The sequence below is a fragment of the Moschus berezovskii genome, chromosome 10, assembly GCF_049115385.1.
Source record: "Moschus berezovskii isolate FMDL1 chromosome 10, NW_MosBer_1.0, whole genome shotgun sequence".
In the NCBI taxonomy this organism is placed as follows: domain Eukaryota; kingdom Metazoa; phylum Chordata; class Mammalia; order Artiodactyla; family Moschidae; genus Moschus; species Moschus berezovskii.
Window position 1 is genome coordinate 32,897,782 of NC_142469.1, and position 24,929 is coordinate 32,922,710.

Consider the following 24,929-nt stretch of genomic DNA (forward strand, 5'->3'; position numbering starts at 1 on the left):
ACCAGTTTTGTATGATGAATACCACTCCTGGCTGTGAACCCTGTTCTTACTTAATTGGTTCAGTTGGTGCCAGTTCCTGTGTGTCCAGTTGCTCAGTGTGTCCAACTCCTTGTGACCCCATGGACTGTAGCCTGCCAGGCTCCTCTAGTCCATAGGATTTCCCAGGCAAGAATACTGGAGTGGGTTGCCATTTCCTCCTCCAGGGGATCTTCCTGATCCAGGTATCAAACCTGCATCTCCTGCAACTCTTAGATTGGCAGCCAGATTCTTTTCTCACTGAGCCACAACAACCCACTCCAGTATTCTTCCCTAGGAAATCCTATGGCTAGAGGACCCTAGCAGGCTACAGTCCATAGAGTTGCAGAGTCAGTTAGTAGATTGGCTTGTTAATCCTCTTGGTTCTGTCCTTTTTTCTTACTAGCATTTTAATTTCCATAAAATTCATTCATGCAAACTATGTGAAGAGTTGATTTTTTTTTTAGAAGTTCTGGATGGTAGAGTATGTGTGAGTGTGTGTGTGTGTGTGTGTGTGATAACTCCAAGCAATGGTAACAAATACAGATTAAATATTGGCTATCTATTTAATACCCTCTGGATATTGTTTGTTGTCCTTTCCCTGGTAATCTCCAGCCTTGGGTCATCTCTGACTCCTCTCCAACTTTCATTTTTCCTCACTTGTCCTCATCCCCTCACTTTTGGATCACCCTCAGGAATTCTAAAACTTGACATTAAGTCATTAAAGTAATCTGACCATTTCCAGTCTCTACTCCTAGACTTTCCCTTTAGTATCCAAACTCATCACTTTGCTTAAAGGGCCTTTTACTTACCAGGATCAACCTTCCTCATAAAGCAATTATTCATAAATTCAACAATATTTATTGAATACTGATTATATGCCAGGTACTCTTCTGATTGAAAATATCAAAGCTGACCATCTATTACATTTGTGGTGAGTATAATAATTGTCAAAATGCCGAGTACAGTACTAATATATGTTGGCGTTCAATAGATGTCATTTAAGCAAAATTTGGGCTTCCCAGTTGGCACTAATGGTAAAGAACCCACCTACCAATGCAGGAGATATAAGAGACACAAGTTTAATCCCTGGGTCAGGAAGATCCCCTGGAGGCAGACATGGCAATCCACTCCAGCAGTCTTTTTTGGAGAATCCCATGGACAGAAGAGCCTGGTGGGCTGCAGTCATAGGGTTGCAAAGAATTAGACATGATTGAAATGATTTCGCACAAAGCACAGAATCATTTAGAAACATTAAGGGAAAGAAATAAATGATGTGATCCTCAGAAATATTAAGCTTTTCTTTATTTCATAATGAATGTTTATCTGTTCCTTCTAATTGAAATCCTATTTCACCCCTAAAGTCTTTTCAATCATGATATTTATGACTCTCAAGTATATAGACAATGATATAACCCATTATCATTTTAACAAAATTGTGCATTTTTAATTAATACAAGCATACTTCTCCATTGATGTGTGTTTATTTGTTTTTGTTGCTTCTGCTATAAATTCCCTAACTATACATTGTGGGCACACAGTAAATATGCATTGAAGTCACTTTTGGATTCAGTGAAAGAGAAAATAAATGAAAAGTACAGTGTTATAGTTATGCTTAATCATTTTGGATTATTTGGCTTTTTTGATCATTATTTGATCATTATTTCCATTTTTACTGTACTATTATTTGGCGATTTTTACAAGTACATCTGGCAATATTTAATGCCCTGATGCTAGCTGCTTGTAGCCGGAGAGGGGAGATACAGAGTTCTGTGTGACTTCCTACTCATGGGCATAGACATGGCTCAAAAGTCCATCTCTCACACCTTCCTACTTACTGCTCTAGGTCTCCACAACCTCAGTTCGAGTCCAGAATACCGTTGCCTTTAGTCTGGAGCACTGTTTTATCCTTCTCGGCTGATTCTGAACAGCCCATAATCTACACCACATAATTTGCAGTGTGGGGATTCATATCATGCCTAGCCGGTTATTTTACTCTCCACTTAATTTGCTGAAGCTTTACTTTGTCCTTAGGATAAAGTCCAAATTTAAGAGTTTTGATGTCTGTCCTGCTTTGTCTCTAGTTCCATCCCTTGATAACAGTTTCCCCACACAAAATTATCTCCAGTCATTTAAAGTCATCCAGTTCTCTCTGACACTCTCATTTCTTTCAGAGGCTCCTTTCCTTAGAAAGGTTTTATAAGATAAAAACCATATCTTCACCTTATCTTGGACCCTTAACTTCACCTTTCCATCTCTTCTGTTTTGAATACATGTTGAAGTATCCAGTAATTATTTCCATAAATTATCATCCCTTCCTGCCCCTCTAGATAGATTGGTGTTCTGTTCCTACAATGAAACATAGTGCACAGCGCTAGGCATTTAATTGTCTCTCACTAGATCTCAGTCTAGTTTTTTTGAAATCAGTTTATTGGTTTTAACTGACAGAGCTGAGTATAACGTAAAACGTATGTCATGCTTCTGTTCAAAATTAAGGAGCATTAATGAGTGTTAGTGGTGATGGACAGGGAGGCCTGGCGTTCTGTGATTCATGGGGTGGCAGAGTCGGACAGACCGAACGACTAAACTGAACTGAACTGAACTGATACATAATTTGGAAGCTTTGTTTCTCTGCTAGCTTTCAACAGTGACTCGGTGGAAGGCATACATCTGCAAGTGTCTATTGCACTCAAAGTACTGTGCTCAGTACTTTACATATGCCACCTCATTTAGTCCTCAGGGCAATTTGAGCCTTTGAAAACCTAAGCATATGCAAGGATATAAAATACTACTGTGGTAAGGCTGGGATTCTATGCTTAACCTTTTTGAATACAATATTTATGTTCTTTTCGCCAATCCATATTGTTCAGAAAGTTGAATTGCTGACCACTATCCATCTTGTTGGCTGAACTGAAGAATATGTATATTAAAGAGCTGTGTAAACTATAAATATTCTACACAGATACAGGGGGCTGTGGGTATTCAATAAGCGTCTAATGAATAAATTGCTATATAGAATTAATAACATCATTAGGGTTAGCGAGAAGCAAAAAGTATTTATTCCTCATTCTGTCATCAAATATGTTTAGAAAACAATGAGTTAGCTTAAATTAGTTTCTGCACTGTAGGGTTTCAGTGTGAAATATATCATGTTAAAGTCCTGAAAGGTAACATCCTGTCTACACGCTTAAATGTAACATCTTTTACCTTGAACTCTGTGGAGAAGAGAATCCGTCGGAACAAGAATTCCATGGACTACTTATAAACTAGCTAAAAAATTTCTCATCAGAGAATATTACTCTTAAAAATGTGTTCTGCCATGTAAATTGGAACAAGGAGTGTGGATGGCTACTTCTGAGGTTGCAAGGTTGGAAATTAACTTATACATATGGGTTGCAAAATAGCTCGTTAAGTTACTCCTCTCAGAAATAGATACGACAAAAGAAAAATGATGCATCTGGAAAGTCGGTTCTCATTGCATGTGTAGACTAGGGAGAGGGAGGGAAACATATGAGAACAATGAAATCACACACAAAAGGTATAGATATGTTAAGAAAAGTCCTGATGAGGTGCAATGCAGGCTCCAAGGAATGAGAGAGAACTTGCTTTGTGGGGACCAAGAATGACGGTGTATGAGACTGGATGAAAAACAGTAGTTGGATGTGAAGATAAAAAGAGAGGAAAACAAGCACAAATAAGAGTATGGAGGAGAGCTCCCGTGGTATTTTTGTATGTCTGCAGTTCCTAAAACTGCTGTATTCAGTTGGGTGTAAGCAGTAAACTAGATCTGACAGATAGAGTGCCTGATGAACCCTGGACGGAAGTTCGTGACATTGTACAGGAGACAGGGACCAAGACCAACCCCATGGAAAAGAAATGCAAAAAAGCAAAATGGCTGTCTGAGGAGGCCTTACAAATAGCTGTGAAAAGAAGAGAAGCGAAAAGCAAATGAGAAAAGGAAAGATGTAAGCATCTGAATGCAGAGTTCCAAAGAATAGGAAGGAGAGAAAAGAAAGCCTTCCTCAGTGATCAATGCAGGAAATAGAGGAAAACAACAGAAGAGGAAAGACAAGAGATCTCTTCAAGAAAATTAGAGATACCAAGGGAACATTTCATGCAAAGATGGGCTCGATAAAGGACAGAAATGGTATGGACCTAACAGAAGAAGAAGATATTAAGAAGAGGTGGCAAGAATACATAGAAGAACTGTACAAAAAAGATCTTCACGACCAAGGTAATCACGATGGTGTGATCACTCACCTAGAGCCAGACATCTTGGAATGTGAAGTCAAGTGGGCCTTAGAAAGCATCACTACAAACAAAGCTAGTGGTGGTGATGGAATTCCAGTTGAGCTATTTCAAATCTTGAAAGATGATGCCGTGGAAGTGCTGCACTCAATATGCCAGCAAATTTGGAAAACTCAGCAGTGGCCACAGGACTGGAAAAGGTCAGTCTTCATTCCAATCCCAAAGAAAGGGAATACCAAAGAATGCTCAAACTACCGCACAATTGCACTCATCTCACACGCTAGTAAAATCATGCTCAAAATTCTCCAAGCCAGCCTTCAGCAATATGTGAATCATGAACTTGCAGATGTTCAAGCAGGTTTTAGAAAAGGCAGAAGCACCAGAGATCAAATTGCCAACATCCACTGGATCATGGAGAAAGCAAGAGAGTTTCAGAAAAACATCTATTTCTGCTTTATTGACTATGCCAAAGCCTTTGACTGTGTGGATCACAATAAACTGTGGAAAATACTGAAAGAGATGGGAATACCAGACCACCTGACCTGCCTCTTGAGAAACTTGTATGCAGGTCAGGAAGCAACGGTTAGACCTGGACATGGAACAACAGACTGGTTCCAAATAGGAAAAGGAGTACGTCAAGGCTGTATATTGTCACCCTGCTTATTTAACTTAAAAGCAGAGTACATCATGAGGAACGCTGGGCTGGAAGAAGCACAAGCTGGAATCAAGATTGCCCAGAGAAGTATCAATCACCTCAGATATGCAGATGACACCATCCTTATGGCAGAAAGTGAAGAGGAACTCAAAAGCCTCTTGATGAAAGTGAAAGAGGAGAGTGAAAAGGTTGGCTTGAAGCTCAACATTCAGAAAACAAAGATCATGGCATCTGGTCCCATCACTTCATAGGAAATAGATGGAAAAACAGTGGAAACAGTGTCAGACTTTATTTTCTTGGGCTCCAAAATCACTGTGGATGCTGATTGCAGCCATGAAATTAAAAGACGCTTACTCCTTGGAAGGAAAGTTATGACCAACCTAGATAGCATATTAAAAAGCACAGACATTACTTTGCCAACAAAAGTCCATCTAGTCAAGACTATGGTTTTTCCCGTGGTCATGTATGGATGTGAGAGTTGGACTGTGAAGAAAGCTGATCACCAAAGAATTGATGCTTTTGAACTGTGGTGCTGGAGAAGAATGTTGAGAGTCCCTTGGACTGCAAATAGATCCAACCAGTCCATTCTAAAGGAGATCAATCCTGGGTGTTCATTGGAAGGACTGATGCTGAGGCTGAAACTCCAATACATTGGCCACCTCATGCGAAGAGTTGACTCACTGGCAAAGACTCTGATGCTGGGAAGGATTGGGGGCAGGAGGAGAAGGGGACAACAGAGAATGAGGTGGCTGGATGGCATCACCGACTCTGTGGACATGAGTTTGAGTGAACTCTGGGAGTTGGTGATGGACAGGGAGGCCTGGCGTGCTGTGATTCATGGGGTCGCAAAGAGTCAGACACAACCCTGTGAATGAACTGAACTGAAGCAGTAAACACCTTTGTTCTTTCAGTGACCACCACTGCAAACCCCTCTCTCTAGACTTGTTTTCTCTACCCCATTGGCTGAAATCTGAAAAAGACCCTATATTTTTTCTGATCATGCTCAGAATAAAAACAATGGTATTTTCCTACAAGCATTTAAGACTTCCAAATCCAGTCTGATATGAAAGCTCTCAACATCCCCCCCAGGTAAGAAGTTTCCCATTGGTCAGCTTGAACTTGCCCTGAGCTTGGAAGCCTGTAAGTGTGGGTGGGGTGCCCTGGGCTTCCTGTCCCTGTTCCTTACTCTGCTCCCTGGCAGCTGATTGCCACAACACCCAGCCTTCCTCTCCTCCAGGGTCAGAGCAAAGGGGAGATAGCAGGGATGACGGAAACAATTGTACTTCACTGCCTTAAGTGTTATATCCGACTTTGGTGCCTTCTATCCTAGTGTCAGATGTCCAGAACCAATTGATTCCTTCTCTCAGGAGGCACTATTTTGGATTCTTTGAAATCTCTGCACTGGAGCAACCTGATTGTTGTCCCATAGTTGTGACCGGCCTCTGGTAGCTAGCTGGTTAAGGACCTTCAGTTTCCTCAACCTGCTGCTTTACCTTATCACCATCTCCGCTTCGCTGCTGTGGACCACTCAAGGGGCAGTGTCTCACCTTAGACTTTTCCAGGTGTCAGACAGGTGCAAGCGAATAAATTTCTATCCCCGCAGTCCCCATTTTAGAAGACATATACCAAGATTTCCAGAGCTCTACAACATGATTTAAGGTAAAGGAGAAATATCATCATTCTCTTTCTTCCTTTTTTCCCTCTCTCTCTCAGTGTAGCCTAATGATCACTCTACACAAATGTTTTCATCTTTCCAGTGAAAGATTCACTTAAAATAGTGTACAGGGTTTTTTTTGTTGTTGTTGTTGTTAATGGAGTTGGTGATGGACAGGGAGGCCTGGCATGCTGTGATTCATGGGGTTGCAGAGTCTGGCATGACTGAGCCACTGAATTGAACTGAACTGAATGTTTGTTTAGTGGAAAATATTACTTTTTAAAACCGTGAATACAATGCCCAGAAGTTTCTTAAATCCATATATAATGCCCTATGTGTCATAAGTGCCTTTTCAGAGTATTAAATACAGTATGTGCTTTGATTCGGTGATCCGCTTTTGAAGATTAACCTGTCTGCTGTAACTACCTAATGTTCATGTTTAGTTTCTCATGTAAACCTGTTTTTAAAAATGTATCTCTGGTATTTCGTTCATTAAGACATACAAATGCAAATTATACATTATTTATGCAGAAGTTTGATCCTATTTATGGAGCATGTTATAATGCAAATTCATCAAGGAAACAAAAAATGTCTGAATATTGACTAAAATAATAACTGTCACCATAATTGATGACTAAAATCTATAAATTCATATATCTGTATATCACCTCTTCTACACTAGAAAACAAATCTATTCAGAATTTTATATCAGTGTTGATGTGATTAAACTCTTTTATTTAACTAAAAATATATTTTTGTGTGATTTAACATATTGTTTAGTAGTATGGGGCTTCCCTCATGGCTCAGACAGTAAAGAATCTGCCTGCAATGCGGGAGACCCAGGTTTTGATCCCTGGATCAGGAATATCCCCTGGAGAAGGAAATGACAATTCACTCCAGTATTCTTGCCTGGAGAATTCTAGGGACAGAGGAGCGTGGCGGGCTACAGTCCATATTGTCCCAAAGAATCAGACATGACTGAGCGACTTCCACACACACACACACAAATAAAAAGTTATATGCCATTGATTTAAAATTTATTTCTGTAGTGCAATAACCCTTCTCTCTACATATAATGCATATAATAATTCAAATATGGTGTCCAGGAGATATTTGCTTCCCAGGTGGTGCTAATGATAAAGAACCCACCTGCCAATGCAGGAGACATAGGAACCCCAAATTTGATCCCTGGGTCAGGAAGATCCCCTGGAGGAGGAAATGGCAATGTATTCCAGTATTCTTGTCTGGAAAATTCCATGGACAGAGAAGTCTGGAAGGCTACAGCCCATAGGGTCGCAAAAGAGTCAGACACAGCTTAGCAACCAATTAACAACAACAATAGCATGTAGAATATTTAAATATTAGATTTGCACACCAAATATATGCTATACCATTGGGCTTCCCTGATAGCTCAGTTGGTAAAGAATCTGCCTGCAGTGCAGAGACCCCATTTCAATTCCTGGGTCAGAAAGATCGGCTGGAGAAGGGATAGGCTACCCACTCTGGTAATCTTGGGCTTCCCTTGTCGCTCACCTGGTAAAGCATCCGCCTGCAATGTGAGAGACCTGGGTTTGATCCCTGAGTTGGGAAACTCCCTTGGAGAAGGGAAAGGCTACCCACTCCAGTATTCTGGCCTGGAGAACTCCGTGGACTACAGTCCATGGGGTTGCAAAGAGTCGACACAGCTGAGCGAATTCACTTTCATTGAGAAGTTGTCAAGTTAACTAAATAACTTTAAAACTAAAATTCTTAGTATAAGATTTTCATGTAATTGAGTCTGGGAGTTGGTGATGGACAGGGAGGCCTGGCGTGCTGTGATTCATGGGGTCGCGGAGAGTCGGACATGACTGAACGACTGAACTGAACTAAACTGAAACAAATTCATGTTATTTTTAGGACTGTGTCTTTTTCATTTTTTCTTTTTTGTGTCAAGGGTTATACAGATTTTGACTTTAGAAATAATCAGGAACAGAGGGGTTAACTGCCATCTGAAACCATCATAATTTAATTTTTTTAAAAGTATGCCAACCTGCTTGAATGGAATTAGGAATGCCACAGTTTAAATTCTTCAAACATCAAATATATGTATTACTACCTTCAGATCTATTTCATATCTGAACCGCTTCTTTAAGACTTTAATTTAAAAATCAACTATATGGTCCCATTTGTAGGATAACTGTGAACATTTGTGTGCATAGCATGCTGTGTTCTGCAGGCATTTCTTTATTTGGCATTTATTGAATTCAAAGATACCATTGTTCTTATCAATACACAAGAGAAACTCATGCTCTGTTTTCAGATATTTCTTAAGTGTTAGATCTCAGGAGAGACTCTCAAAGATTATCTTCCTTTTTTAAAGCCCAGCAAGCTCCTTTTAACTGAGACAGTTGTTTATAACACTGAATGTAAATCATATGAAATGATTTTTCTTCAGTTCAGTCAGTTCAGTCGCTCAGTCGTGTCCGACTCTTTGCAACCCCATGAATCACAGCACGCCAGGCCTCCCTGTCCATCACCAACTCCCAGAGTTCACTCAAACTCATGTCCATTGAGTCGGTGATGCCATCCAGCCATCTCATTCTTGTCGTCCCCGTCTCCTTCCACCCCCAATCCCTCCTAGCATCAGACTCTTTTCCTAGACCAAATTAATTTGTTTTGCTATTTCAACAATCCTCTAACATAAAAAATCTAGATTTTAAAAAAATTTTTCTTTAAATGATCTGACTTCAAAATCACTAAAATATATAATAGAGTTTAAATAATTAAAAAGACAAATTCTGGGAACAATTCAAAGATTAAATTCATGTGAAGGCAACCAAACAATAGAAGTAAATAAATTATAAATCCAAAGTTAACTAAAATGTAGTAAAACTAGATCTTATTCTTCTATTTTTGGTTAATACAATTGCTGCCATTATTTGGATATTTTTGTAAGGATTATTTTAAACATAAAGAATTTGGGGATAAATATATTTATCCTCTATCAAGATTATTGCTTTATTTATAATTAATATTCTTCTTTCCACTTTTTAAAATTAGTTTTGACTAGAGTATAGTTACATTATAGTGTTATGTTAGTTTCTGCTGTACAGCAAAGGGAATCATCTATATGCATGTGTATATATATATATATATATATATATATCCCTTTTTTTGATTTCCTTCCCATTTAGGTCACCACAGAGCAATGAGTAGAGTTACCTGTGCTATTCAGTCGGTTTTAATTAGTTATCCGCTTTATACAGTAATGTATATATGTCAGTCCCAGTCTCTCAACTTATCCCACTGTTCCCTTCTCCCTTTGGTATCCACACGTTTGTTCGCTATATCTGTGTCTCTATTTCAGCTTTGCAAATAAGTTCATCTGTATCATTTTTCTAAATTTTGCATAATATTATATGATATTTGCTTTTCTCTTTCTGACTTATTTCACTTTGTATGACAGTTTCTAGGTCCATCCAGGTCTCTATAAATAACCCAATTCATTCCTTTTTATGGCTGAGTAATATTCCATTGTATAAATGTACCACATCATCTTTATCCATTCTTCTATTGATGGACATTTAGTTTGCTTCCATGACCTGGCTATTGTAAATAGTGCTATAGTGAACATTGGGGCACACGTACAATTAATATTCTTGTAATAACAATACACTAATTTAGCATGATACTGCAATATTGACAGTAATTTATGCCCAACAAGATAAGTAATTAAAGGGCAGCCTTCCATTTTGTTTTTCTTGTTACATGAAATAATGCATTTCTTTCTTGTTTAAGTCAAATAATACAGGATTTTCTATAAATTACTGTCTGGGTTTCCTGGCAGCTCAATGGTAAAGAATCCACCTGCCAAGGCAGGAAATGTGGGTTCAATCCCTGGGTTGGGAAGATCCCCTGGAGAAGGAAATGGCAACCCACTCCAGTATTCTTGCCTGGGAAATCCCATGGACAGAAGAGTTTGGTGGGCTACAGTCCATGGGGTTCACAAAAGAGTCAGACATGGCTTAGCAACTAAACAACAGCAATAAAGTACTATAGAAATTAGTTGTTAGTATTGCCATTGATATTTTTTTTAAGGGCAGAACTGTTTGTATTAAAAGATTTGCCTGTGTTTATATATGGCCATCAAGATGATTTATAGCAGGATAAATGAGAAATTATCTTCTCTTCATTGTATCCATATAATATAAAATAAAATATACAACAAATATACTATAACATTTTAAACTTTATATTAATTTTTATAGTTTAAAACTCCAAGAAACAATGAAAAGAGTTGATAAGACTTTCTGTGTTGAAAACATGCTAGACTAGGAATCAAAATGTTTATGACTCAGCATAGGCTTGCCTGCCTGTCTGAAAGGATTGTGACTTAAGTGAAATAATTTATGCAAAGGAGTTTGGAAATTCTATTGATGCACAAAAATTTGAAATTTTATTCAAATACAGAAGTAAGCTTTACAATATTTTGGTGAACACTTTCTAGAACTTAATGTGTCATATGGTATTGATGTCTGTGAAATACACTTCTGTTGAATATAATATGCAGAATATCCATAGGTTTTGATTTTTTTGTTTTTTGTTATTCTATTTTGGCTTTTTGCTTTTTTTAAGAAATATCTGATTATGATTTTAATCTGTATATTTTTGTTTATCTGATCTTTTAGAAAATTCAATAACTAATGGATGAGGAATCTATAAAATTTTTAGAAATTTGAGTAGACGTATATTCCCAGGACTGATATAAAGAGTCAAGTATGGGCAAAGATAAATCAATATTTTGAACATTTAAGCACAAAGTACTGAGGTAAAACATTAAGTTTCTGCCCACTATTCAAGAAATAGAACATCCTTCTTGGTATTAGTCATCTATTGAGTGTTCTTTGGTTCCAGAGCTTGAAATTTTGGGTTAGGTACATGTGCTATGCGGTGCTTAGTCACTCAGTTGTGTCTGACTCTTTTAGATCCCATGGACTGTAGCCTGCCAGGCTCCTCTGTCTGTGGGGATTCTCCAGGCAAGAATACTGAAGTGGATTGCCCTGCTTTCCTCCAGGGGATCTTCCCAACCCAGGGATGGAACCCTGGTCTCCCACATTGCATACATATAAGGATTGCCATTACTATGGGACCAATATTCCACCAATGTGGAATGTTCAACCCTCCTGTGATAGCATTTTCCAGTAATTTGTCTGCATGTTATCAAGGGATTTTTTGAAATTAGGTTAACTTCTAAAATTTCCCATCACTATCTAAACTTGTTTTAGAGATATTTGATTATTTACTAAATCTCTGCTCTGAGGATTTAACATGTTAGCTTCTACTGCATCGTTAATTTTCACCTTCTCCCTCCAGCCCCGTCATATAATACAGGAACTTATTCTGCTTGCTTCTGAGATTTCTTGTCAGTGTTAAAGTCCTCAAAATATTTCATGCTTCACAAAGAGTCAATTGTAATTTCATTCTTAACATAGATTTTTTAACTCTTCTTTGACTTCTGAAGTCAGATATGTATAGTAGTTTATGTTTATCAAATTTCTCCTGCCATCAAAAGGGTCATGTGGATTCCTGTCCATATGTGGGGTGTTGGAGATTGGCTTCTTGGAAACCTTACAGCTCCAAGGGTGGATTTCAGTTTAATCATTTGTTAGAACAAGATTAATACCCTGACTTTTACCAAAGTATGTGGGAAGGTGTTTTCCACTGACTTGCTCTCAAATGCCTCTGTGCATCTTGCTCCAGTAATTGAATATTAATTCCCTATTTGTGCACATGAGCGTGGATTTTGAATATTCGAAGGTAGAGACCGGCTGCTAAAGTAACCCATTATGCTTCATTGGCTGGTCCCCAGGGAAAGCAGCACATTTGCTGCAATATGTGAAAATGTGGGCTTCAGAGCAATGCCAATCCTCAGTAACCTCAGCTTGTCATTTTACTGTTAAGAGAACCTGTAGGCTTCCTTTTAAGTATCAATTTAAGTTTAAATCTGCATCCTTGACACTGGGAACTACTGTTCCCAAGAGGTGGACATAATTCCCTTCAACACTGATGGAAAGGAGAGCACAAAGTGGTGAAATATCCTTCCAGGGAGGACAACAAGGTGAAGCCCCTTTATTTCTCTGGATCGATCATGTGTGAGCTGCTAGTTACAGCATTTGAGCTCTTAGAGCTCTGACACAAATGTGCGCTAAAGAACAGATCATCACGAATTACAATAAATCCTCAATCTCTAAAATTAGGAATAAATATAGATAATTATCTATGACTCTTGCAGTGACATTTCATCCTAAATGTGTAGTGCATATTTTCCCAAGCATCCCAGAGATAACAAAAAGCAAATAAAATCACCTTCATGTTTAAACAAATAATTAATCACATACTTTACATAATAGATTAGAGGAAAAACCTCAAACATGTGGCATCTATCATAATACATAGCTTCAAAAATTAGGTGTCACTTCTTCAAAGTATTTTGCTCTTTATCAGTGTTAGTAAAGGCCCAAGGATAAGATTAAAATCTTTATATCAGATAGAAGAAAATAATAAAATATTACTTTCTGTCTTAATTAGATCTGTTAACTATTTGCCAAATAGTCCTCTTTAGTTTTAGAGAAAAAAAGAATGTCCTATCATCTTGATATATCAGAATACTTATAAATTTTATGCATTAGAAAATCTGAGTCATTTGAATAATAAATTGAATCTCGAATATTTTTCCCATTTTTTCTCTCAACTGTGATCTTTTATATCACTCTTTGCTACTTGTTTTTACATTTTTTTCAATTATTCCCTCTAGTAGTATTTTTCTTCTTTTTATCCTTCTATCTCAAATTTTTTCTTTATTTAATAAAATTCCATTTTCAGTTAAATTGAATGTATTTTGAATTTGGATGTCTTCCTTGTACTCATAATTGATCACAATATTGCCCTGGCAGGAAATAGTTGGGCTTTTAATAGGGTAATTTTGATTTCCAGAGGAAGAGATGCCTTTCTGTCCACCTGTGCATTTTACTATGCCCTCTCGCACATCGTGGGATCTTGCCACCTTAATAGCTTTCCCACTTCCAAGACTTTTTTTTTTTAATTCATTTTTTGGTTGCATCATCGCATGCGGGATCTTCGTTCCCTGACCAGGTATGGAACCTGTGCCTTCTGCAGTGGGAGTGTGGAGTCCTAACTGGACTGCCAGGAAATTCCCCCAGACTTTTTAATATTTTTATCTCCATCAGGTTTTTCTCTGCTCTCTTCAAATAAAATAGGAGTCCCTTATTTTGAAAACAGTGCTTGCTTGATATTCCTGCTACCTTCAAGCCACTGTTTTTTCGCCCCTGTGGTTTTTTGCCACACTTGGCTTTTCCTTTCTTTAGCTCAAGTGCCTGACTTAAGTTTTGGTTTCAGAGTCATCTGCTTCAAATAAGCGAACACTTCCTAGATGGCTATCTCAGAAAGGTACCTTGCTCTGGGCTCACAGTCCACTTCCACACTCCAGGCTTCTTTATTTATTTATTTTTAGAGATCTTGGTTTATTTCAAAAACCAACCATTTGGGCCGCTGTTTTTTCTCTCTTCCCAAGCCTTTTTTCTCAGAAAAAAAATTCCTGCTCTTATGTTTTATATTCATCAACAGTGAGCCCAGAAAAACCTTGACCCCAACAAAGGCAGAGCTCCAGGTTTGCTAACCCTCTCTCTCTCCTTCTCTTTCCCCTCAAGAACTTGTTTTGTGACCCCCAGATTGTGTCGTGTAATTTCCGGGACTGATAAGTAATATTTCCGACCCCTCACTAGTTTCCTGATGATTATTGCTGAAGGTGTCTTGCACTCATACTAAGAATATCAGGGCCTGTCTTGACACAGCATAGATTATCGATAGGCCATGAGCAGCATAAAACAATCGTTTCCCTGCTGTTTGCATCCCAATTCCAAAATCATGTTCTAGATATCAAAATGAACTCTTTTTATTTGATCCTGAGGTTTATTTCCTCATGTTTTAAATATCCTCTTTCATTGACCTTGTTGAAATTAACCTCTGATTTGTTCTTATACCTTATTAACCAACATTTTTCTCAAGGTAACTGGAGGCCTTCTATTTGTCTGTTGGAGAAACTGTTCTCTCTCTCTCATAATGTTAATTTAACCTTTATGCAGATGATGTGAGAATCGCCATCTCTCTTCAGAGGCCATATATTTTCCCATTGTCTACTCAGTGTTTTCACTTGAAGTTACACTATTATCTCAAACGCAATATGTATTTGTGTTATGAACTTCAATTAAATTATATTAAAACCAGTTCTATTTATCAGGGCCCAAACCTGTCATATTTTAATAAACAGCCTTCTTTTTCCTCCTCAGTACCTGTCAGGCACATCTAGAGAAGAAGAAAAAGAATGCTGTTAAATGTCTGATTTATTTTCTTTCATTTCCATGAACACTCGCTTAGTCTTAGACATTATCATCTTGCAGCTGGGATATTTTGGTGACAATTTACCTGGCTCCTGTGCTTCCTTTCTTCTGATAATCATTGAAAGTCTTATCTCTTCAAAACATTGCTATATAACTCCCTTGCCCAAAAATGTAATGGCTCTTAATGTTCTAAGAAAAAAGTACATCTCCTTTACTGAGATTTCAAGGTTATTATTTTGACCATAGTTTACTTTTAGAGAATTGAAAACTTTTATTTTTACTTCTCATTAACACAAAGGAGACTCTTCTGCCCCAGACAGATTGATCCATAATCCACAGGAATACTGAATCAGTCACTCAATTTGTAACTTTCTTTCCCTTACCCCTGGTGACTCTGTACTTTCCTTCAAGCCTTACCTATTTCCTGCCTCCTTAAAAATTACCCATATCCAGAACTCAGATTACTATATTTTCATTTAGCATTTTTCAGATAATATCCCTAGCCAGACTATGGGTGGAATTAGTCCTTACACTGAGTATTATGGTCCCTATCCCCAGTAAGCGTGAGTGCAATAAATACTGAAGCAAGAATGAGTAATGGAACTCAGTAATTATTTGGAGAAGGGTTTTCTCATTTAATATCAAATTGGGAGTTGTTCAACCTTAAACTGTTAAACCTGAGGACAAAGTTCACCTGAAAGTGTTTCTTTAAAAATATAACTTAATTCTTCTTTAGATTGCTTGATTTAGGACTTTTCCCTGGTGGCTCAGAGGTTAAAGCGTCTGCCTCCAATGTGGGAGACCCGGGTTCGATCCCTGGGTCGGGAAGATCCCCTGGAGAAGGAAACGGTAACCCACTCCAGTATTCTTGCCTGGAGAATCCCATGGACGGAGAAGCCTGGTAGGCTACAGTCCACGGGGTCGCAAAGAGTCGGACACGACTGAGCTACTGAACGGAACGGATTAAGGATTCTTCTTTTTGGAAATCATGCTAATTTTCAATGTAATAGATCTGCATTTTATAAACTTAGCCATTTTTACAAAAAACAGATTCTCTTTGAAGTGAATTATAATATCTTCAGATTTTGACATCTGCAGTATTGTAGAGGAAAAAAGACTCAATGAGTCTGAACAGTTTTATTAGGATATTTGCTATCCATTTAGTTTAGAATTTCAGGCCTATAACAATGCTTTTTTTAAACAGCTTGTCTCATAATCATTATTCATGTATCCATACAAAATCATTGACTAGATGCCTTCTAGTGCCAAGAACTGTGTTAAACTCTTAAAAATAAATCGGTCTTTGCTCTCAGTTTTTTGCTTCCACTACACACACACACACACGCACACACACACACACATATATATATACACATATATATTTTTCATATATATTTTTTCATATGGATACATTTGCATTTAACAATTCTGTTTATTTATAGCATTCCCTGATTGGGTAATGAGATAAAAGAGATACGTGTGTACTTCTTATTTTCTCAAAAATGAAAAACAGAATAGTAATATTCACGGACACTGTTTACTAATATTAGAACAATATGGGCTAGTGATTTTTTATTATTAAACATATATTTCTTTATTTTTCCAACAAAAATGGTGTTGACAGGTTGAAACATGACTTTTTGAACAATATTATCAATGAATGGATTTAATTTTTTATTTTTAATTGGTGGATAATTGGTTTACAGTGTTGTGTTGGTTTCTGCACAACACAGCATGTGTGAAGAAGTATGTATATGTCCCCTCCTTCTTGAACCTCTGTCCCGCCCCCGCACCCCAACCCACCCCTCTAAGTGGTCACAGAGCACTGGGTTTAGCTACCTGTGTTATAAGGGGCTGGTGGTTTTAAGGGCTAAATTTAGATCATGATGCTCTATGATATCACTTAGTGAGGAAATCACTCTCCATTCTATGTACAAGTTATGAGTTGGAGAATCCACCAACACGTATCTTAATTTTTAAGACAAACTTTACCTGAAAAATATGACTGAACAGTCACAAATTTTGTTTTCTTGGTATGTTTATGTAATAATATATATCTATATAGAATAAAATAGTTTATTTGCTAGAGTAAATTATTGACGCTTTAAAAATTTTATTTTATTTTGCTTAAAGAGCCAAAATCAATTTTGGGTGAGAGCATAACTCACTCATATTGGGAATAGCATAATTTTTCCAAATGATAACATTTATTTCAATAAATAATTGAAAAACTTGATCCTAATTGTTTCTACTTGAATCCTAATTGTTCTACTTGAATCCTAATTGTTCTAAGAGAATTACTACTTGAATCCTAATTGTTCTAAGAGAATTAGTCCAAAGTGCTTGGTCAAAATGTATGCTTTTATGATTCGATCAAAGAAAAGAGGATAATTATTTGATTGTAAGGGAGGACTACCAAGGTAAGCCTCAATAATAAAAATAAATAAGAAATTTGCCATCAAAACATAACATAGGTAGTTTTTTCAAATACTCTTCACTTTGTTCATAGTCACTGATTTTAGAAAGGTGTTATGGAAGTAGAAAGGGACCTAGAGTGATCATCTGGGACTACCTTTTTGCTTTAAGCAGATACATTGAGGACCTCTCTAAAACAGATATGTATCTGGCATCCCCAGGAATGAGACCTCTCATCTTCCCAAGGTATCACATTCCATTGTTTCACTAGCTCTATGGCAGGAGGCTTTATCTTGATCTAAATGGAATCAGCCAGCCTTGCCCCAACATGCCAAATATTTTTTAAAGTGAAAGGCCAGTTGATCTGTGTCTCATTCATATCTTCTCTTTCTATTAAAACAGGTTTCCTTCTTTTAATTGTTTAAATAAATTTATACCTTGATCTTCAACTCTAAATTGTTAAATGTTTAAGAAGCCTGCCATTCTTACACATTCAGAGAGCTACATGATGCCTTGAGAGGAAATGCCTGATTCTCTAATTGTAAATATTCTCACTGATGTTTTCCAGTTTCTTTTCTCCTTAAGCTTGCTTCTCTTCAAATAATAAGGAAAAATCTGACCCCATGTGTATGTAGAAACTGTAGGTAGATTTTGACTTAAATTTAATTAAACACCAAAATTATTTTTTTCAAATTAAGAAATACTTAATGGTTTTTATGGAAAACATAGTCTGTATTCTTAAAGATTAAAAAAAAAATCAGGACTGTATTTAAGCAAACATTGAAGAATCTTTTTTCCTTTTTTTCCTCAATAACACTATGCTACTAAATTAGAGCCTATTTAGACTTTATGCTATTAAATTAAAGGCAAATACAACATACAAAACACATTGCTTAATCGGGTAAGATTTTCTGGAAAAAAAAATAGTCTAGCTAAATTATGCTACCTATTGTAGCGATGCTGCCAGTTTATTCAGATTTTTAACCTCTAGCAATAACATTATTTTGATAAATTATTCATATTTCTGCATTGTGCACCTTTTGCAATTTGCATATCTGGCAGCAAATAGGCCCACCTTTCAGGCTTCAGTCCCCATGGTCAGACAGGATGGCCGAAGGCTGCTTCATGATTAATTTCATCTTGGTGGGGTTATTATCATACTGAAGTGAGCAATACCCCTGAAGTATGCTTTCCTGGAGCTACAAGCACAAGAGGTTTAGTTAGCTTAAGAGTTCTTAAGTGTGTAGTAACTTTTAGCTTAATTGCCAACCTTTTTCTACTTGGGGAGTATCCACACCTAAAAATAATACTGGTTCTTATAAGACTCAAAAACAATAATTTAGAGATTGATTTAGCAGCTCATTGGATTGCAAGATAATTTGTCATTAGTTTCTGTTATATTACTTGAAAAGGATGTTTGTTTTTGAAGGATCAAAGGGGTTTTTATATTGCTGTTTTGCTTCTGAACTAAAAAATATTAATTTTTCTTCTGGTTTGTGGAAAAGTCATTTGACTTTTCTATATTTAGTTTTGTCACCTAACAGTCTAAATGCCTTGTACTATTGCATAATTAGTGACAGACAGGTTTTAAAAAATGCTTCTAGTCCTTTTTAGAAAATTAATAAAAGGTTGAGTCTTAATTTGAATCCTAGGGAAAGTTTTAGTTCCTTAAATGTTTTTAGTTCATACCCTTAAAAAGAATTTCTGTATTTCCTAATCCATGAAAATTAAAAAGAAATTTGTTTGAAATAGTGAATTCTGTAACTTCCCAAATGTAATCAGGGCCACAGTATGTGCTAGTGAAAATAAAAATCTGAAATTTAAAATTAAAACACTTTCTGCATAATACAGGATCAATGAAAAGAGAAAAAGGGAGTTCAGATTAATTTTGTGTTATCTTAAAAATGAAAATTTCTTAAATGTAATGTCTCATTTAAAATCAGTCAAGTGGAATTTTGGTCACTTTCATAATTAGATTTTTAAAATACTACATTTGAATCCTACAGTTTTCAACTAGAAACATTTTTAAAAAGGTGTCTGTCAGTGAATTTACAAAAATACATTTACTGTTAAAGTTATATTTGAATCCTACATTTGTAAGCTCAATGGAGTCACACTTCACATTAAAAGATGTCAGAGTATAAACAGAGCCCTGTAGAAGAAAAGTTCATGATAATAAACTAATATTTAAACTTATATGCAAAATTGATTTCTTAACAAAATATTTGCAGACTCACAGTATTTTTTCAGTTTCTTAGATGATTGTTTCAAGCATAAGCAATCAGAAGACACTAAAATATTTGGCTAATCTGATTCATAACAATTTGTATAAATACAACATGTTTCAGGAAGCTAGGAATACTATCAAAATACAATAACTATTTTGATAATTTCCTGTTAAAATATTCCCAGGAGACTTACACTGACACTTAAATCTAGGTCCATCCTGTCTCTGATTTTGAACTACAAAATATTATTTGTGGATTTCAGAATTATTATAAACTTCAGTTGAATCTTCTTATTGTTCTGGGTTTTTGTTTAAATCACTATTTTATTTCCAAAGTATAACTATAAAAATTATCAAATAATACCTTGAAAATATAATAATAGGTTTATTATTATAAACCTATAAAAATATAATAGGTTTCATGTGGGATGTGGTATAGTGGAGGTAGTGAGTAATACAGAGGAAATAAGACTGGCTGTCACTTGATTTTTGAATGAATGTTGAGAATACCAATGAGAATGGAGCTTACTATACCTTCTTTATTTTTATATATCTGAAATTTTGACTAGTAAAAGGCTAATGTCATTTGCAGTTGGCAGTAATCAAAAGGAGGCCAAAAAATTATGTGTAATGAAAACTTGTCTGTAAGGATTTAATTGTTTTTTTACTGTTACAGGGTTTTAAGAAGTCTGGTCTTAATGTACATTTATGGTCTCAGAGTTACTCTGTTCCTGAAGCCTCGGTTTTGAAAACTGAAATGCTGTACACAAGCAAATGTCAAATCTTAGCACCGCTGTATGCGTCCTCAACAGATTTGAGGCTGAGAGATGAACTGAATGATCAATGAGAAAAGTTAATAATAAGACCCTAAGAAAAGCTATCTGTAATTCACAACTGGGTATACTAGATGGTCTAACAGAATCTTAGACATGGAGCAATCCTTTAGGATCTGTGATCTAAGAATACAGTTAAAAAATAAAGAAAAGATAGGTGGAAATTTGACTATAAAATGCTAAGGTACTTTACTGACAGTGGTTTTTTAAATAGTTTTTGTTTTTTTTTTAAATTAAGAACTACTCCACAATTCTGATATGTTGAGATCTTTAAGTAGTAAAACACCTGGGCAGTCTAAATTATGATTTTTTTTTCTTTAAAAGCTCTTTCTTATGTATTATTTTATCCTTTCATCTACCTTTTCATTCACCAATTATTTATTAAGTAACCACTGAATGCTAGCTATAAGGTTGAGGAATTAGAACTATATTAATTAGGAATTCACTGCTGTTGTGTTAGTCACTCAGTTGTGCAGACTCTTTGCGACCCCGTGGACTGTAGCCTGCCAGGCTTCTCTGTCCATGGGATTCTCCAGGCAAGAATACTGGAGTGGGTTGCCATTTCCTTCTCCAGGGGATCTTCCCAACCCAGGGATCGAACACTGTTTTGCAGGCAGATTCTTTACCATCTGAGCCACCAAGGAAGCCCCACTATCTAAATATAAATCTTAATTCTGATTTGAGATCATCTAATCTAGATGTGATAAAGATAGCACTAACATGATAGCTGCGTGGAGTTTTTTTCCAGGTAAAAACAAATTAATAATAAAGAGATCATAGGTCGAATGGACTATGAATTTAATTTTGGCAAAATATATTTTGTCTAAAGAAATAAATTTAGTTATAATGTAAGCCATATATGTGGATCAAAAATATTTATTTTATATAAAAACAGAATGAAAATTTACTATTTTCATAACTATGATTACAATACAGATAAATAATTATCTTACCAACAAGAGGTAAAGCATGAATTAAAATTAAACCTCTTCAATTTTGGCCAAAGAAACATGGATTCTTTGCTTGATTCTTGGCCAATTCAAATGCAGTCTTGTGATTTTCTAACTCTAACTAGAATTGCAATATTAAACAATCTATAATCAACATTTGATGAAAATTAAATGAAAGACTGAATATGTCTGTATATCAATTACTACATTTACACCTAGCTTAGTACATAAAAATAATGGATCCTAAATAAATATGTGGTAAATGAACATATAAAGATTAATATCTGAAACAAATGAGTAAATCTTCCTTCCCACGTTGTTAAATGAGAATTCAAGTATTGAAAATGTAGTAAAGACAATCATGAACAATTACTTAGTGAAATGTGCAATGATCCATTCCTTTTTAAAATCTTTATTTCTGTTTTATTTTTATGCTAATTATTCAAATAATATATTCAATTATTTACAAGTGGAGGGGTTCTTTGATACGCTGTTTCTTTCAAGAGAACATTCTAAACAAATGGAAAAATAAACAAGCAAACAAAAACAACCAAATCCCCTGAGACACGAAGGAGGAAAAATTCAAAATGATACTTGCTGATGCTCTCACAACACATATTGTTGCCCAGGGCCATGGTTATGTTGATGGACACCTCAGTTGTATAGGGAATGAAATTTTAAGTCAAAGGCTGGTGCTGGAATTTGGTTTTCCTGGGCTTTAGTCAGTCACACAGTGACCTTCAATGAGCCACTTCATGTATGTCTAAATGCTCCATGCATTTCAAAGGGCTAATCATACAGAAACAATATGGAAAGAATTCTGAGAGTTTAAAAATCAGGTGCTAAGCAAATGTAAGGTATCCTTTGGTCAGTTAACAGTGAAGCAAAACAGTTTCGGGAAACTTTATTTTATTCTTTTATTTGGTATAGTTATTTTTGTCTTAGTAAGCCTAACTCTCAGTACTCCTCCTAATAGATGTGTTCATTTTTTAACAAAAATTCTGAATGCCAAGGACAGTGTTTTTATGTTTGTTTTTATAATTTTCCTTTTTTGTTGTTACATATCTTTCTCAAATAGTATTTCATGGTAATTTATTTCTCTTTTTATTCATAAGAGCCTAGCAAAGCCCCAGAAACCAAACAAGGGACAATAAAAGTTGCAGCACAAGGTAAGCAATAAAACATTTTTAAAATTCTTAAAAAAAAAAAAAAAGTCTTAGCACTTTATTGACAAAATCCAAGCTGTTTATTGCAGAATAGCACCATCTGCTGGGTCATTATAGAAAAAAAAATTTTTGTTGCATGAATATACACATTTCAAGTACATATTTAGTCAATGGAAAATGTAAATGAGTGTAATGCTGCATTTGCAGAGGAGACAATTAACAACCCAAGAATTCGTATCTTGACTCCAAATACGCCACCGAGAGCACAGGAAGATGGCGGAGGAATAGGACGGGGCGACCACTTTCTCCCCCACAAAATCAGCAAAAGAACATTTGAACGCTGAGTAAATCCCACAAAACAACTTCTGAATACGAGCAGAGGCACTCAGAAAAGCAGCCCATAGTCTTCTAAAGGACGTAGGAAATAGTATCAAAGATAAAAAAAGAGACAAAAGAGGGAGGGACGGAGCTCCATCCCGGGAAGGGAGGCTTAAAAAAAAAAAGAGAGAGAAGTTTCCAAACACCTGGAAACACTGGTGAGTGGAACCTCAGAGGGCCACATAACTGGGAGACAAAAGACATAAATAATTAAAACCCACAGACTAAGTGTCCAGAGGAAACTCTCAGCGGAGAAGCGGCGTGGATGCCCGCGCCCCCCACTAGCAGGCGGGGGCTGGGCAGGGAGGGGCTGGCGGCAGTGCTTAGAGGGAGAACGGGCAGCGGCGCTTAGAGGAAGAACTGGGCTTGAACGGTGCAGGGCAAACCGAGGGCACGAACTTAAAATAGCGAAGCACACTGCTGCAGCTAAAAGGCGAAAAGGCTACGAAAAGCCTGTGAAAAGCCCCAACCCAGGACTCCGCCAGCCCCGCCCACAGAACAGGGCGCTGAGCGGAGCGAGCCGGCAGCAGGCGGCCCTTCCCCCAGGCCCCGCCAACGTGGGTGGGGAGGGGGACAGCCACGGCCCCAGAGAGGCTTCCCGTGCCAAGCTGCGGGCAGGCTTCCTTGCTGGCCAGGACTTCTTGGGTTCGGGCCCGTGGATATCCGCCTGAGAAAGTGCGCCAGTTGTACTCCCAGAAAACGGAGTGGCAGGGACCGGGGAGGCGATAAGTCGCAGTGACCGTGCTCGCCAAACGCCTGGTCACCTGAGCTGCTCGGACCGGGGAAGGCACAAAACGCAGGCCCAGCCAAGTCTGCGCCTTTGTGGAGTACCCAAGGACCTGAACCTGAGCTGCAAAGACCTGGGAAGTGCATGCAACCCAGACCCGGCTGTGGACAGCTCCCAGCAGAGCAACCTAGAGCCTAAGCAGCATAAACAGGGAAAGCACACACGCCTCGAGCAGGAGCATTCCCAGTGTAGCCGAGACGCTGCGAGCACTCCCCACAGACGCCAGGGATATTTGTTAGCTACGTTCCTCCCTCCCCACAGCAGGACTGAACAGGTGAGCCAGGGAAAAAAAAAAAGTGTCCACCACAGCATCCTGGTGTCAGGACGGGAATTAGACACTGAGGAGACCAGAAAACAGAAGAGCTTTTTCAACAGAAGGAACTGCCTTGGAAGTAACAGAGGGAGAAGCCTTGAGCTTACTGCAGGAATAAGACTGAAAAACAGAGGCAGAGGCTTAAGTCCAAATCCTGAGAACACCAGAGATCTCCTGTTCCAGAGAACATTAATTGATAGGTACTCATCAAATGCCGCCATACATACACTGAACCCAGGCACCACCCAAGGGTCAACAAGTTTCAGTGAAAGACATACTATGCAAACTATCCAGCAACACAGGAGAATAGCACTGAGCTTCAATATACAGGCTGCCCAAAGCCACTCCAAACCCACTGACATCTCAAACTCATTACTGGACACTTCATTGCACTCCAGAGAGAAGAAATCCAGTTCCACCCACCAGAACATCGACACAAGCTTCCCTAACCAGGGAAACTTGACAAGTCACCCGTCCAACCCCACACAAAATGAGGTAACTACATAATAAAGAGAACTCCACAAGCTTCCAGAAGACAGAAAGGCCACCCCGAACACAGCAATATAAGCAAGATGAAGAGGCAGAGAAATACACAGCAAGTAAAGGAACAGGATAAATGCCCAACAACACAATCAAAAGAGGAAGATATAGGGAACCTACCTGATAAAGAATTTCGAATTTTAATTGTGAAAATGATTCAAAATCTGGAAAGCAAAATGGAGTTACAGATAAATAAATTGGAGAAAAGGATTGAGAAGATGCAAGAAATGTTCAATAAGGAATTAGAGGAAATAAAAAAGAGTCAATATACAATGAATAATGCAACAGATGAGATCAGAAACACTCTGGAGGGAACAAACAGTAGAATAACGGAGGCAGAAGACAGGATAAG

General features: G+C 37.3%; 1 protein-coding gene across 12 annotated transcripts in view; it reads left to right on the top strand.

The window, feature by feature from the left end:
• Positions 1–24,929, top strand: part of TRDN (triadin) — a 424,466-nt gene that overhangs the window by 249,218 nt on the left and 150,319 nt on the right. For 10 of the 12 annotated variants that reach the window (XM_088840567.1, XM_088840568.1, XM_088840571.1 and 7 more), the window contains exon 13: positions 22,509–22,562. The exons of the other annotated variants lie outside the window; for them this stretch is intronic. In XM_088840567.1, the coding sequence (XP_088696693.1) occupies positions 22,509–22,562 (54 nt within the window). The remainder of the gene's footprint in view (positions 1–22,508; positions 22,563–24,929) is intronic. 12 annotated transcript variants of the gene reach the window in all.